General features: G+C 46.0%; 1 protein-coding gene across 1 annotated transcript in view; it reads right to left on the bottom strand.

Moving 5' to 3' along the window:
* Positions 1–6252: 6252 nt before the first annotated feature.
* Positions 6253–15578, bottom strand: part of CDPF1 (cysteine rich DPF motif domain containing 1) — a 28036-nt gene continuing 18710 nt past the window's right edge. Inside the window, exon 4 of the mRNA XM_029600042.1 lies at positions 6253–8513. Within this exon, the coding sequence (XP_029455902.1) occupies positions 8364–8513 (150 nt within the window). The 3' untranslated portion in view covers positions 6253–8363. The remainder of the gene's footprint in view (positions 8514–15578) is intronic.

Raw genomic sequence — 15578 nt, 5'->3', positions numbered from 1 at the left:
CCAGCCTGATTAAAATGAACTTCCAAGAGCATATTACATCTTATGACATCTGGAAGGAAGCTTTCTTTGGCACAACACGAGCTTTTATTTATTTATTTGTTGAGTTTTATATACCGTCATTCGGTAGAGCCATCATAACGGTTTACAAGAATATACATTTTTCTTAGCAGTTGTGTAACAGAAAAAACAATGTGAACGTTATACATTTTCTTAGCAGTTGTGCAACAGTAAATGAGCATTAGCACTAAATTTGTGAGGCTGAGATCTTATCCAACATGTCCTGGCTTACGAATGTGGCTCATTCCTATTGTAATATTCTGGCATATTATAAATCTTCCATGCCAGCTGCTGTTCATATTTTATAGCTTGCTAAGCCATTTTCTTTCTTTGGCCTACTCCTTGTGAGTGATGCTTTGGTTTAGAGACCAGAGACAGCTATTAGGCAAAGTGAGGGAGTCAGATTCTGGAAACCAGGGGTGCTGTACTGCACAAGCAGTCAGAGAATTGCTAAAGGGTGAATGGGCTCCGAGCAGCAGCAGGGACTGAGCAATTTGATACAAAAGGAACTCTTCTACATTTGGGTGCAACAGGGTGGTCACACCTGGTCTGGCCTTGTTGGTAGGCTGAGTGCCAGTCTTCCGGATTAGGGTTCAAATTGCAGAAATAGATCAAACAGATGGTATAGTGGACCCTGGCTAGAGCCAAAGGGGTATTTACTCTTTGCTTGAGCTGGAACAGAGAGACCATCCACCTGGGACACCCCTCTGAGAACCTTGGTCCTCATTACTCAGTTTGCTAGGGCTGGATCACTATCTGTATCTCAAATAATATCCAGGCATAGGTGTATTGCAAACAATCCAACTTTTTATTTAGGGAGAAAACCAGCAGAGGAAATATTTACATGTGTAGAAAAGTATAGAAAAAGGTTTTTTGTTGAAACAGAATTCTCAGGCTTTTACAGTCAAGATACCATTTCAGAACCAGTCTCAGTACCAATTTCTAACCAGTTGTCTCATCCCCGATCACCCCTAGCTCTCTCTAGGTTATAAAATTGTCACAATGTTATACCTTTATGGACCTAGGGTGGTCCTATTAAGCTTCACAACTCTCTTTTCTGTATGTTAGTGTAACCCACAGTCTCCTCGTCCCAATGAAAAAATTCACTCCCAGAATCTCCCTGTTCTCTTACAATGTAAATGCCTCTGTGCTCACTCACAGCACTGTAGATGCCTCCCTCACCACCTTCAGTAGCTCTGCATCCACTCTGGACACTCCTCATATTTTTCCTGTTTGCCCCTTTAGAACTCTATTCTCCTCCAATGGTATACCCAGGCCGGGTCCCCAGCTAGTTCTTTAGAAGAGAATCAGCCTTGGGCCTTTCCCCTTGAGGGGAAAAACCCCTGCAGGGCCCTCTCCAAACAAGAGACATCCCTTGGCTCACCAGCCTTACTGGTAGCAATTTTCCACTCCTAATCCATCTTGGAGTCTCCACTTCATCAAACTTTTCCTCACCTTTTATAGACTCATAACTTTTCCCCTATAGAACAGACTTACATACCCTATTAAAAGGACCCACTATCATAAAGCTTCATATAGAAACTTCCTATTAAGTAATATACAATAGAGGTTACTACTAGGGATATGCATTCATTTGAAACATTTCCTATGTTTCCAAAATGGAAAAGAAAAACCCACAAAACTTTGCTGATTTTACTGTTTTCATTTGAAAAAAATAAGTGTGGGGGGGGGGGGGGGGGAACCCTTCTGAGACTTCCCAAGGGCCTCATTGAGGCTTTCCCTTAGCACCCCAAAACTAACTGGTGGCTCAGGACCTCCAATCCTCCTCCCCCCCCCCCCCCCTCATAAGGTACAAGGGGTCAGAAACCACCTCAGCCCCCACTTACCCAATCCATGGGATCCAAAAAGGCAGAAGGTCCTCCTGCTCCTAGGTCACTTTCAGATGGCACTGGTCAGAGTCCAGCACCATAATAACTTCAAAATGGCAGGCCAGAGATATTTGCTTGTACAACCTAGAAGAAACTGCTAACAAGCCATGAGAACACACATGCACATAGGCTCTCTTTCACACTCACATTCTCACGGCCTCCCCCTCTTCGGGCCATGGTGGGATGAGTTCCACTGTGGCCCAGCCTGGCCTCTCTTCAGGTTTATACTAGCCTTCCTGTTTTTCCTCTCCTTCTCTTTCCCATTTTCTCTTTTGTCTGTATATTTTCTTTTTCTCTTGAAACTATGTTCTTATTTTACTATGTCCTCTCAGGGCTCTCCTTTCTTCAACCCATCCATTATTCTCTTCCTTTCTCCACAAATCCTTTTCTTTCCCTCTCTCCCTTCATTACTCCACATTTCCATTCCCTCACCACACCCTTCTTTTCTGATGCCTTTATTCCTCTACAACAGTGGTTCTCAACAGCTGTCAGGCCACATTGCTGTGTCCCAAGGTCCTGGGAGGTGTGTCATAGGGCCAGCAGATGGCTGCCTCCTGATCAGCCCGGGTGCAAGTTGGTTGACTTCTATTACATTGGACCTGATGGGAGACCACTCTCACTTCCTTCTCTCCTCTTTCTGGCCCAGTGGGAGGCTGTTTCCTCTTTCAACCAAATCAAAGTGAGACATTGTCAACTCCTGCTGTTCTGGGCCTGATGGGACACAAACTTTATCTTCCCTTCTGAGTGTGGGAGTGACGCTGCTGCTGATCTCTTCACCCTGTGGAGGGTGGGGAAAAGGAGGTTGTAAATTCTAGGCAGACAGAGGTAAAAGGGAGAGGGAGTGTGGGGGGGGGGGGGCTGCTGAGCAGGAAGGGATGAGAAACAGGAGATCACGGTTGCTGGGCAGGGAGGGGGTAGAGATAGTCAAACAGGGGAGAGAGGGAGCACAGGAAAGAGGATGTGAGGGAGGTCAAGAATTCTGGGCAAGGATGAGAGTGTGAGTGGATGATTGAAAGGGAGTAATTAGGTGAAGTGAAAGATGATGGAGACATGGAGGGTCAGTGACAAGGGGTACAAGAGTCATAATATGTCAGTTTGGGGAATGTGCATTTCTTCTATCTTTGTACTTTGCTTAGTGTAGGAAGAAATGTTTTCTGTTTCTAGTTCTCCAGTTTTGCCCTGCATGCAGAAATAGGTGGGCCCGAGCCGACTGGCCGGAACCTACCCCCGTAACGGCGCGCCACCCGCAATGTGCGGCGGCCGTCCGTAGAAAGGACTGGGGAAAGGGCCAAAAGTGGAGGGAGAGAGTGGGGCGCGTCATTGGTGGTGACCGGCGCGCCGCCGATGATGCGCTCCATTCCGCGGCGCCCCTGTTAAAGGGCCACGACTGGAGAGAGACTGCCCTTTTTCACCTGTGCCGGCCGGCCAAAACCCACCCACCCACCCCGAAGAAGGGCAAGAAAGAAGGACATGTTAGGAACAAGCGTAATAGTTTGGTTTCACTAACTAACAAGTATGTATCCTAACACGTGCAATGTTGGGGTGACTGTCGCAGCTTGGGGGTGGGCGGTTAGGCGGTTACCCGGGCCGGGTGGATATATTGTAAGTGGTGCCGGCAGCATCACCGGACGGCGTGGGAGCCGGTCAGCACCGGGGGAGACGCAAAAAGGTAGGGGCGCAAAACGCGCCAATGGCGGGACCCCCACCTGGGAGCGGGGACTCGACGGGGGCCCACGGCTAAAGGACACCTGGCTCGGTTACGGCAGGCAGTCAAGGACAGCTCACCGGCTCGGGTAGCCCAGGAAGTTGATTAATATGTTAACAGAAATAAAGCTGTGGCCTTTTTGATACCAATAACAGTTTTCAGTGTTTTGTTTTCATAAATAGTGACGATATAAAGGTTAACAAGTGGGAGTGGATGAAAGGGGGGGGCGGGGGGCAAGGTCAAGGACGCCGGGCACGAGGGTAAGTGGTGGCTGCTAGCGTTATGGTAGGGGTTTGTTTGTTTTTTTGAAGTTTCCATTCGAGTTTTTGTCTCCATATTTGTAATTTGTGGTCTTTTATTCTGTGTTTGGTGAAGGTTGGAATTGTCTGTCAGGCCAATACAATACAGTGCGCTCTGACGGAGCACACTGTTAGCCTGCTCTTGGATGTGCGTTTTCCCTTACCCCTTATTCAGTAAGGGGAGGAAACTGCGTGTCCAACCTGCGGCACCTAATAGGGCCCTCAACGTGCAAATGCATGTTGAGGGCCCTATTAGGTATGTGCGCAGGATACAGAAAGTAAAATGTGCAGCCAAGCCGCACATTTTACTTTCAGACCCAAAGGTCGGCGCTAATTTCTTCCGGCACCGGGAAACTGCTTTTCTGTGCACCCTCCGACTTAATATCAAGGCGATATTAAGTCAGAGGTCCAGAAGAGTCAAAAAAAAAAGTTTAAAAAAAAATTTTTTGAATTCGGCCCGCGGCTGTCGGGCCGAAAACCGGACGCTCAATTTTGCCAGCATCTGGTTTTCGAGCCCGTGGCTGTCAGCGGGCTCAAGAACCGACACCAGCAAAATTGAGCGTCTGCTGTCAAACCCGCTGACAGCCGCCGCTCCTGTCAAAAAGGAGGCGCTAGGGACACGCTAGTGTCCCCAGCGCCTCCTTTTGCCCGGATCTACCGCCGGACCTAATTTAAATACTGCATCGCGCGCACCAGCGAGTGGCCGGTGCGCTCTCCCGCGGACTTTACTGTATCGGCCTGTGTGTGACGTGAGGTATTTTACTAGTAGGTAGGGATTTATATCAGTCTTATTTGTTGGGTTGTCTCATTCTTGACATGCACTGGTGGTGCACTGTTGCCTTATCAAAGGTAGGGGATATTGCTGTCTAAGTTCTTATGAGTTAGTATTGCTATGGTATGGCGGGTATTCTACATATGTGCTGAGTTTGGTTTTTTTTCAGGTTTTGTATTTTACAATGCACCTGGTAGTAAGGGAGTTGGTGTTTGTTACTGAGATTTATTTATTTATTTATTTATTTTTAATATACCGGAATTCCTGTATGCAATACAAATCAATCCGGTTTACATGTAACGAGAAGGTTGCCCTGGTCTGGGAGGTTAGACCGGGGTTTTTTTTACATAGAACATTGAAACAATAACAATCAACCATTGAACATTATTACAAGGAACATAGAAAGTAATAATAATATTTAACCAAATAACAAATAACCTTATTCGTGTATTGAAAAGTATGTGTGTGTTCACCTTTTTTCAAGCAACTTTAGTAGCGTATATGGTCTACAGTAAGCGGTTATATAAAGGTGAATAAAGACTGTTAAATAGACATCCGAATAAGCAAGTACGGGAATGAAATTAAGTGTCAAGGTGTTAGTGACATCCTGTCCAGAATCAGAATATATTTTTATATGGTGAGTTGTATGGGTAAATATCCTCTGCAACCATTGTTTAGGGACCTGGGGGGGTCCTATGGATGCAGAGTGAATGTTTACATTTAGCTCCAAGATGATCATGTGTTCAGTATGTCACACATGTCAGAACCATCTGGCAGGTGTGTCCTGACCAGAAAAAGCTTGAGAACCACTGCTCTACAACTTTCTAATCCCAATAACCTCTACTCACTATTTTTCTGCAACTTTACCTCAATCCTTTCATTCCTCCTTCAACCTTTTCTCCATCCATTCTTCCTTCCTACCCTTTCTCACCCTAATTTTTCTCTATATATCCTTCCTTCACAACTTCCCTCTCTGCCACTCTTTCCTCATCTATTTCCCTACTAGCTTTTCCCTATCTCTTCAGACCTCCTTCCCTCCGGCTCTTCCACTTTCTTCTCCTCTTCCCACAGGCTGCAATGTCTCTTCCTCAGTGGGACAGTGTAAGCTGGGTTCCACAGTTGTGGAGATTCCTCCTCAGCAGACCCTCCTTACAGCCTAACTTTCAAACCTATCCCCAGGATAGCATTTGCATGCGCTAGCGGACACAAGGAAATTCATGATAGTATTTTATTAACTGTGCGGCAAGCTGCAGTTTATAAAATACCACATATTTCTGCTTGAAAGAATACATGTTTCAGTACATGTGACTATTTCCAATGCAAGAAAATGCATACTTTCTCTGCCTATTTTATAAACATATGTGCATATAACATGAATGTGTAATAACATGTATTCATATGTAATTTTATAAAATATGGAGGTCTATCCTTTTGAAAATACTTGCGTGGGTACTTGAAATCTAACTGGCTGGGTATGTCCCAAGGACTGGGTTAAGGAAATCTAACAGTGCTTTTACAGTTTTAACCAACACATAGCCTTCATGTTAACTGATCAGCAGAAATGCTGGCTCTAGTCCAAATGAGATGCTTCAGCAGTGGCACCCAAGCATGTACTTTAACTCATGGACCTCGTAGGTTGTGCTTGGTGTCATAATTCTATAAATAAATATGAATAGATCATATGTTTTATTTGGTTTTGTAGAAAGTGGGAAGAGATATGTACTGAACCTTCTCTAGGAGGGCTGAAAAAAAGATAAAAACAATACAACTCACCTAACAGCTGGCATGTTGCTGGTTCTAGTCCTGTAAAGGTAACTAGAATGAAGTACCACTATACCAACCAAGCATATGATCTGCACACCCAGCAGAAACTTGAAAGTGGTGACTTTTTGAGTATCTGGCCCCATGGTACCACTGACCCTAGCAATGCGATGAGGGAATCCTGAGTTCAGATATGAGTTCCACTACACTGCACCCAGGCTTGCCTTGCGTCCTCTTTGTTCCCAACATCTAACATGCTCAACAGAACCTCAAATTGTCAAAACAGTGACAGTAAGTGGTTGCTGATCAGGGAGGAACAACCCTTCGGTGAAGCATGGCAGAAAGAGCAGAGAGCATAAGAAGCAGGGTAAAGGGCAAAACTGAGGAAGATTTATGGGTTAAGTGAACAATGCAATCAGAAAATGTAAAAAAAAAAAAAAAAAGTTAGTTGAAAAGGTAGAGTGTGAGCATATGTGTCAGGATATAAGTGATAGAGTGTAGACCCAACTGCTCATCTCTGATAAAACTGCTTAAGGTAAGTTATTATATCTACATCTTCTATTCATTTTACACTTGACTTTGGCCAAAACAGCTAAAAGATATTAGCATTCTGCCACTTTAATAAATGCTTCCAATTCAATATTTACAGCAGTCATCTGGAATGAAAGCCTTGATATATAGACAAAATTATCAGAGATCCTACAGTATGCCGATACACTTAGCATAGAAAGGGACATCAGAACATTGTCTTCCACAGGATGGTGCTAATTGTTCTTTGCAGCAGGTGTGTTGCTAAAGATACATCAAAAATGGTCCATATTAAATGAAGGTAAAGTCAAACAAATATATAAAACAGTGTATAATTTCATGTTATCATAACATTTATTGGAGAACAAGTTTGACATGGAACCGTGTTTCACCAGGGCTGCATTGGGAGGGACGAGTCCCATGGAATATATAATAATTGATAAACTGTTGAATGGAGTCTCCCATATGTAACAATTAACATGTAAAAGTTCGGGCTGTCATAACTAGCATAAGGGCGTCCGTAGGAGAAGTAGGGTCAATTACTCTGGTATTCACAGATCTGGTATTCACACTTCTTCGCAACGTCTACCTCACATAGCCACGAAGATAACCGACTCTCTCTTATGATGTTATATTACACCTAATCTTATATTACCTTACTTTTTCATTTTCGCCATGTAAATAGCTGATTTTTCACTTTGTGATACCTGAACTATATTGCACTTCTCAATGTAAATAGCCGATTTTTCATATTTAATTTATATAGCCCATTATACATTTATGCAACTGCTGTTATGTTATTACGTTTTGAAAACATTTTTTTGTAAAGCTCATACACTGCTTTTATGTTACATGTAAACAGATGTGATGTACCCAACAAATGTCGGCCTAGAAAAACTATAAATAAATAATTAACGAGGCCACCGGGGTAGCAATAAGTATGGTTTACCTTGGTACAATGGTAATATTTATGGTATCTGTGAATACCAGAGTAATTGACCCTACTTCTCCTATGGACGCCCTTATGCTAGTTATGACAGCCTGAACTTTTACATGTTAATTGTTACATAAGGGAGACTCCATTCAACAGTTTGTTATCAATTATTATATATTCCATGTTACTCGTCCCTCCCGATGCAGCCCTGGTGAAACACAGTTCTGGGTCGGGGGGACTGATTATCCAATAAATGTTGTGATAATTTGAAATTATACTCATATATTTGTCTTTACCTTCATTTAATATGGACCATTTTTGACGCATCTTTAGCAACACACCTGCTGCATTAACTAGCTTCAAAGTGTGTTTGCTCTTCGTTCCACATCCTTCTATGGCTAAATTGTTCTTTGACATTTTAAGTTTTGGAATCTGTTCCTTTGCAGTGCTGGGATTTTGTCTGTGCTTTCCTTTTATCCAGGTCTTGACGTATTTCTTGAGGAAACTCCTGTATGTTTTTGTTAACACAGGGCAGGCAGAACCTTTTGGAGTAGAACAGGCTACAGTCCTGTAAAACAAAAAAAAGTTTGTATGTGTGTAAGTGACATTTCCTATGGCAACTTCGCTTCTTTTCAAAAAGGGACCTTGAACATCCCCCTTGACGCAAATTAAACTCAAAAGCTAAATCAAATGAGGGTGCTGCAGCCCAGGAAATCATAAGCAAGAATACAGGTACAATTTATTTCTTTACCAACTAATAACACTCTTTCCCTGCTACATTCTTAAGACTTCGCTTGCACCCACCTGCTGTATTCTGTACTTTCTTCAGTACTTATTTTTCCCAGCTACAGTCAGGATTGTGTTGCATGGTAATGTAGATCATACGCAATCTGATTATTACAATCCAATAACTGGTAGTAAGGTAGAGGATCCAATATTAAAAATTTCAAGCAGATTTATTTTAAAGTTAAGCTTCTTGCCCTTGCCTTCTAGATCAGGAGTGCTCAAACCAGTCCTTGGGGCCACCCTCCTACCCTTAGTTAATCGTATTTTCTGGATATCTCTAATGAATATGCATAAGATTTGCATGCATATTCAATTCGGATACCCTGAAAACCCAACTGACTAGTCTAAAGAATAACAAAACTGTTTGCGCCTTTACACTTACTTGTATGGGTCTAGGCGCTGATATAGTTTGAGCCTCTGAATATTCTTCAAGAGCTAGATATTCAGAGTCACAGAATAGTGAAGTTACCCAGTGCACTTAGTCCCGATATTCAGCTGCAACTAACTGGTTAAAGCTGAGCTGAACATCCAATTAAATCTAAACCACACAAAAAGGAAAATTAGTTTCTTACCTGATAATTTTTGTTCCTGTAGTACCAAGGATCAGTCCAGACTTCTGGGTTATGCCTCCCCTCCAGCAGATGGAGTCAGAGAAAAGCTGAAAAACACCCCCTAGATATACTGGTGTGCCACCTGCAATCCCTCAGTATAATCAATATCAAAGCAGAACGAAACATATCTCATCTTGAGTATGTTTGTTTTTTTAATATATAAGAACCAATGACTAGAGCAAAAATACTAGAAAAACCATTTCTCTTTTTTTTAAAAACCAGTAACATGTTGACAACATCTGTGAATAGAAAACAGAAATATGACACAAAGACGAGCGGACTCTCCTGTAATATACCTTCTTGGGTGGGCGTCTGGACTGATCCGTGGTACTACAGGAACAAAAATTATCAGGTAAAACTAATTTTCCTTTCCCTGTACGTTCCAGGATCAGTCCAGACTGCTGGGATGTACCCGAGCCGCCTTAAATGGGGTGGGACCCAAAGAATCTCACTTGAAGCACACTGCTGCCAAAGGACTCTACAGCCGGATCTCGAACATCCAACCTATAATGCCTAGCAAACGTGTGCAATGACTTCCAAGTAGCCGCTCTGCAAATTTCCTGAGGCAAAACACATTGGCTTTCCACCCAAGATGCTGCCTGAGAGCAGAGGGAGTGAGCCTTGAGACCATCAGGGACAGGGCGTCCGTGACATATATATGTGGAAGCAATAGCATCCTTCAACCAGCGAGCAATGGTAGCCTTAGACGCCATATGTCCCTTCTTTGGACCATTCCACAAGACAAAAAGATGATCCGACCGCCGGAACTCATTAGTGACTTCCAAATACTGCAAAAGGGTCCGCCAGACATCCAATCGCCGCAAGTCTCAACCGTGAGCAGAATGGGTATCCTCCTCTGAAAAGGATGGAAGGTCTATTGACAGATTGACATGGAAAGCAGAGACCACCTTAGGCAAGAAGGAGGGTACCGTCCTCATGGACACTCCCAAGTCTGTAATATGCAAAAATGGTTCCCGGCACAATAACGCCTATACTTCGGAGACATGACGCGCCGCACAAATAGCCACGAGAAAAGCTGTTTTGAGAGTTAAATCCTTCAAGGTGGTGCGCTTGATGGGCTCAAACGGCGAGGCGCAGAGACCACGAAGAACCAAATTTAAGCTCCAGGACGGACAAAGCACTCGCACCGGAGTGCGAGTGCTTTGTCCGTCCTGGAGCTTAAAGCACTGTGTAGAAAACAAACCACATCCTGGAGCTTAAAGCACTGTGTAGAAAACCACTGTGTAGAAAACAAACCACATCCTGGAGCTTAAAGCACTGTGTAGAAAACAAACCACATCCGGGTGACTTACAATAGAAGAACCTTCAATCTTACCACGCAGACAGCCCAAGGCCGCCACCTGTACTCGAAGAGAATTATAGGCCAGGCCCTGTCTCAAGCCCTCTTGTAAAAAGGCTAGAATATGTACTATAGAGGCCCGTCGTGGGGTCACATTCAACCCACTGCACAAAGAGTCAAAAACCTTCCAGACCCTAACATAGGCAAGGGAAGTGGAGGTCTTGCGGGCCCTAAGAAGCGTGGAAATTACGGCTTCTGGATAACCCTTCTTTCTCAGTTGCCTCCTTTCATAAGCCAAGCCGCTAGACAAAAGCGATCCGCTTGATCGAAAAATACGGGACCCTGCCGCAGAAGATTCGGGATGTGCCCCAGACGCAAGGGACCTTCCACCACCAGGTTGACGAGATCCGCGAACCACGGTCTCCTCGGCCACTCCGGAGCCACTAGGACAACCAGACCCCGGTGGGATTCTATGCGTCGTAGAACTTTCCCCACCAGTGGCCAAGGGGGAAAATACATAAAGGAGAATGTCTGGAGGCCACGGAAGCACCAGAGCATCTACCCCTTCCAAGCCGTGCTCTCTTCTGCAACTGAAGAAGCGAGCCGCCTTGGCATTGATCCGAATCGCCATCAAATCCAAGCGTGGGGTCCCCCAGCGGCAAGTTATGAGCTGCATCGCTTCGGACAACAGTTCCCACTCTCCTGGGTCCAGGCGCTGCCAACTGAGAAAATCCACCTGGACTTTGTCCACTCCTGTGATGTGGGAAGCCACAAGACTGCTTAGATGATGCTCCGCCCAGGCCATCAACAAGTCCGCCTCGGAAGCCACTGGGAGACTTCTTGTACCTCCTTGCTGGTTGATATACGCCACCATTGTCGCATTGTTGGACAAACCCGTACTGCTCGGCAATGAATCAAGGGAAGAAAGTGACGGAGGGCCAGGCGAAACACTCTGGTTTCCAGCCAACTGATCGACCATTTGGCTTGATGAAGTGACCATCGCCCCTGCATCAACCTGGGACTGACAGACTGCTCCCCAACCTGTCAGACTGGCATCCGTCATAACGATGATCCAAGGTGAAGGTTCCAACTCCACCCCTTGAAGATGATGTGCCGGTACCAACCACCAAGTGAGACTGGTCCTGGCCAGCTCCAATAGCGGTAATTGCAGCTGATAGTCCTCGGACTTTGGGTCCCAACGGGAAAGCAATGCCCTTTGTAAAGGTCACTTATGAGCAAAGGCCCATGGGACCAATGCCAGTGTAGAAGCCATATGCCCAATAATCTGTAAATAATCCCACGCCGTGGGCAAAGGGAGAGCCAAAAGGCACCGAACGTGATACATTTAAGTTGTCCATCTTTTGGCGGGGTAGGACACCTTGCCCGCCCAAGTGTCGAAGAGGGCTCCCAAAAACTCCAATCTCTGGGACAGCTTGTCGAAATTGACTATCCAGCCCAAGGACCGCAGTCTGTCCAACACAGACTGCACCGCTATCTTGCAAAGAGCCTCCGACTTTGCCTGGATCAGCTAATCGTCCAGATAAGGATGAACTAAAATCCCTTAGCGCCGTAGGGAAGCTGCAACTACCACCATCACTTTGGTGAATACGCTGGGAACCTCGCCACCCCAAAAGGTAGGGCGCAGAACTGGTAGTGCTGTCCCAGGACCATGAACCGGAGGAACCTTTGATGGTGCGCTTGAATGCTTATGTGCAGATAAGCCTCCATTAGGTCTAAAGAGGCCAAAAACTTGCCTTTGTGGATGGCCGCAATGACTGGCCGCAACGTTTTCATCCGAAAGCGTGGAACGTGCAATGCTCTGTTGACCTGCTTCAGGTCCAGAATCGGATGAAATGCGCCTTCCTGCTTGGGAACCACAAAGTAAATGGAGTAATGACCAGTCCTGCACTCGGCCGACGGGACTGGAACCACGGCTCCCAGCTCTCTCAACCGAGAGAGCGTCTGAGCAATGACCTGTTGCTTGGCCAGGGGACCGCAAAGCGACACCAGAAATAAATCGCGGAGCAGCCGAGCAAAATCCAAAGCGTAAACGTGACTTATAATATTGATAACCCACTGGTCCGATGTGATCTTGACCCATTCCTCCCGAAAGAGGGACAACCTCCCTCCAATTTGTGGAATGGAGGAATGGGCCAGCACCCCTTCATTGTGAAGTCTTGTTGGGCGTGAAACTATGAGGGGCCCCCAAACGTTGAGGTCTTCTGCCTTGAAAGGAATGAGTCCACGCCTGCGACAGAGATGCCGACTGTCTCTGTGTGAAGGAAGAACCTCTTCCTGCCCAAAATCGTCACTGATCCCGGAACCGGCCCCTAAACGTGTCGGATGGGCGAAACTGTCTAGGCTTGTCCTCGGGAAGCTTAAACTTTGTTGTCCCCAAATCCTTAAGCTGTTCCAGTTCCTCCCCAAAAAGCAATTTTCCTTTGAAGGGAAAGGAACCCAACCGGGATTTGGAGGAGGCATCCGCCGACCAATTAAGGAGCCACAAAAGCCACCTTGCAGAAACCGCCGATGACATTGTGCGTGCAGAAGTCCGCAAAAGATAATATAGGGCTTCTGCTGTGTAGGCAACCGCCAATTCCATGCGGTTAGTCTGTTCTGCCTCCTCCGGGGGAAGTTCCTGGGCCGTAAGCATCTGTTGAATCCAACGGAGAGTGGCCCTCTGCATGAGACTGCTACACAGACCGCGGCCCGGACATCGAGCGCAGAAACCTCAAAGATGCGCTTCAACAAAACCTCCAGCTTCCGATCCTGAAGATCCTTAAGCGCCGTTCCGCCAGTCACAGGAATGGTAGTATGCTTAATTATGGCCGTGACCGCCGAATCTACCTTGGGAAGCTTTAGAAGGTTTAAGGAATCGCTCAGCAAGGGATATAGCTTCTCCATAGCCCTGCTGACTCATAATGAAGCCTCTGGAAAATCCCATTCCCGGGAAACAATCTGAAACAACTTAGGGTGGAAAGGAAAAGTCTGCAGTGGCTCCTAAGCCCTGCTAACACAGAATCCCCAGGAGAGGAATCCATTTCAGGCTGTGGAGCCGGAATTTCCAATTCCCGCAGCACATGTGGAATCGAGGGGTCTAGTTCATCCTTACTGAACAAACGAAGTATCTGGGGATCATCCCCTTCCCACCTGAACATAAGCGTCCCCACTGCCACCCTTATCCAGGCCACCAGTGTCATGTGAGGGACCCACAGATAAATCAGATTCCTCTGCCGGGCGCAGGAGATGGACCCCTGTCCTCCCCTGATCCAGCCCAGGCCTGGGATGCTTAGGGGAGAGGGCAGGGGAGTCCTCCCAATCTATTTCAGCCTCTAAATAAGCTTTGTGCATCAAAAGAACAAACTTTGAAGAAAACGGATGTGGCCGCTTTAAGGGCCCCCCCCCCCCCCCCCGGAGCTGGTTGGGAGGAGGGAGGGTCCAAATTTGCACCAAAATCGCCAAAATGCTGAGGACTTAAGGCAGGTGGTCCTCCTCTCCCTCAGACGCTGCCTGCGCGTCTGAACTCGGTACGGTCAAAATGGCCGCCGCTCCCTCGTCCCGTGGAGGCGGGGCAGACTTCTGCCCCAGAGCCGACAGAATTCTTCACGGCTCACGGGGCCGCTATATAGGAGAGCCGTGGGCACCTACCAGCCGTCAAGAGGGTCCCTCGCCCCCGGGGAGACAGCGGGAGCAGAGACCCTCCCGAGAGAGCCGAGCCCCCGACTCCCCGCAGGCAGAAGCCCACGGCATATCAAAGGCGGGCCTGACCACAAAAGTGCACGAAAAAATGGCAGAAGGCAAAAAGCAGCCCTGTGTCGGACCAGGTGATAAATTCCACTCCCTCCGGAGCCCCGGGGCAGATTCAGGCAGGCTGGGGCTGAACAAGGGCTGTGCTTTATTATTATAAATTTTTTTTTTTTTAAAAAAGCCCTGTTAGACATAATCTGGCTGACCAATCAAACCACGCTGAATACTACATTACAAGCCCCCTTCAGGGGAAAACACATCCCTGGAATAGATTGGGGAGAGTAACCAGCCCACCGGTAAATACTCCCCAGGCCTCCGAGGATATGAGCACTCCGGGTACCTGGCGTTAGGGCATTGCCCTGCCAAGCCTGCCCTAAGGAAAAACCCCCACTCAGTCAGCGCCACAAACAAAACTGAACAGAATTAAAGTCAAAAAGTTCTCTTTTTTTTTTTTTTAAAAAGAGAAAGAAAATTGGTCTAGTCAAAGGTCCTACAAGACAGCGAAACCTGTACAAATAATGGATAATCAGAATAGGATCAGGACTGCAGGTTATGCCTCTCAATCTGCTGGAGTAAGAGAAATACTGAGGGATCGCAGGTGACACACCAGTATATCTAGGGGGTGCTTTTCAGCTTTTCTCTGACTCCATCTGCTGGAGGAGGCATAACCCAGCAGTCTGGACTGATCCTGGTACGTACAGGGAACTTGTGTGATTAGATTGAAGACAGCCATTTATGCACTGCACTTAGGGAGACAAATTTAGCCACTCAGCAGTGAATAGAACACTGACTAAATCTGAAAACCCCACCCCAATCTAGCTCCTCCTTTGTCCAGCTAAATCTGTGCACAGAGAACTCAATTAAAAAAACAAAACAAAAAAAAACCAAAAAAACTTACATGGGAAAACTTATCCGTTTAAAGTTAGCCGGGATATTCAATGGGATAGATGTCCTGCTGAACACCCTCAAATAAAGTTATCTGAGTATATCTACCCAGATAACTGAGATGTAATTGGCTGTATTTAAATGTCACCAGTTAGATTTCCAAGTTATACAAGTATGTGTACCTGGTTAACTTTAATTTAACCTTAACCAGGTATATTCAAAGCATAAAAGTTACCAGTGTTCCTGTCAGAGCAATGCTGGACATGCCGGGAGCTGGACAATATTTTTGAGTAAGGGTTTTGGG

This window comes from Rhinatrema bivittatum, chromosome 4 (assembly GCF_901001135.1).
Source record: "Rhinatrema bivittatum chromosome 4, aRhiBiv1.1, whole genome shotgun sequence".
NCBI classification, from domain to species: domain Eukaryota; kingdom Metazoa; phylum Chordata; class Amphibia; order Gymnophiona; family Rhinatrematidae; genus Rhinatrema; species Rhinatrema bivittatum.
This window is presented reverse-complemented; position numbering and strand designations above follow the sequence as displayed.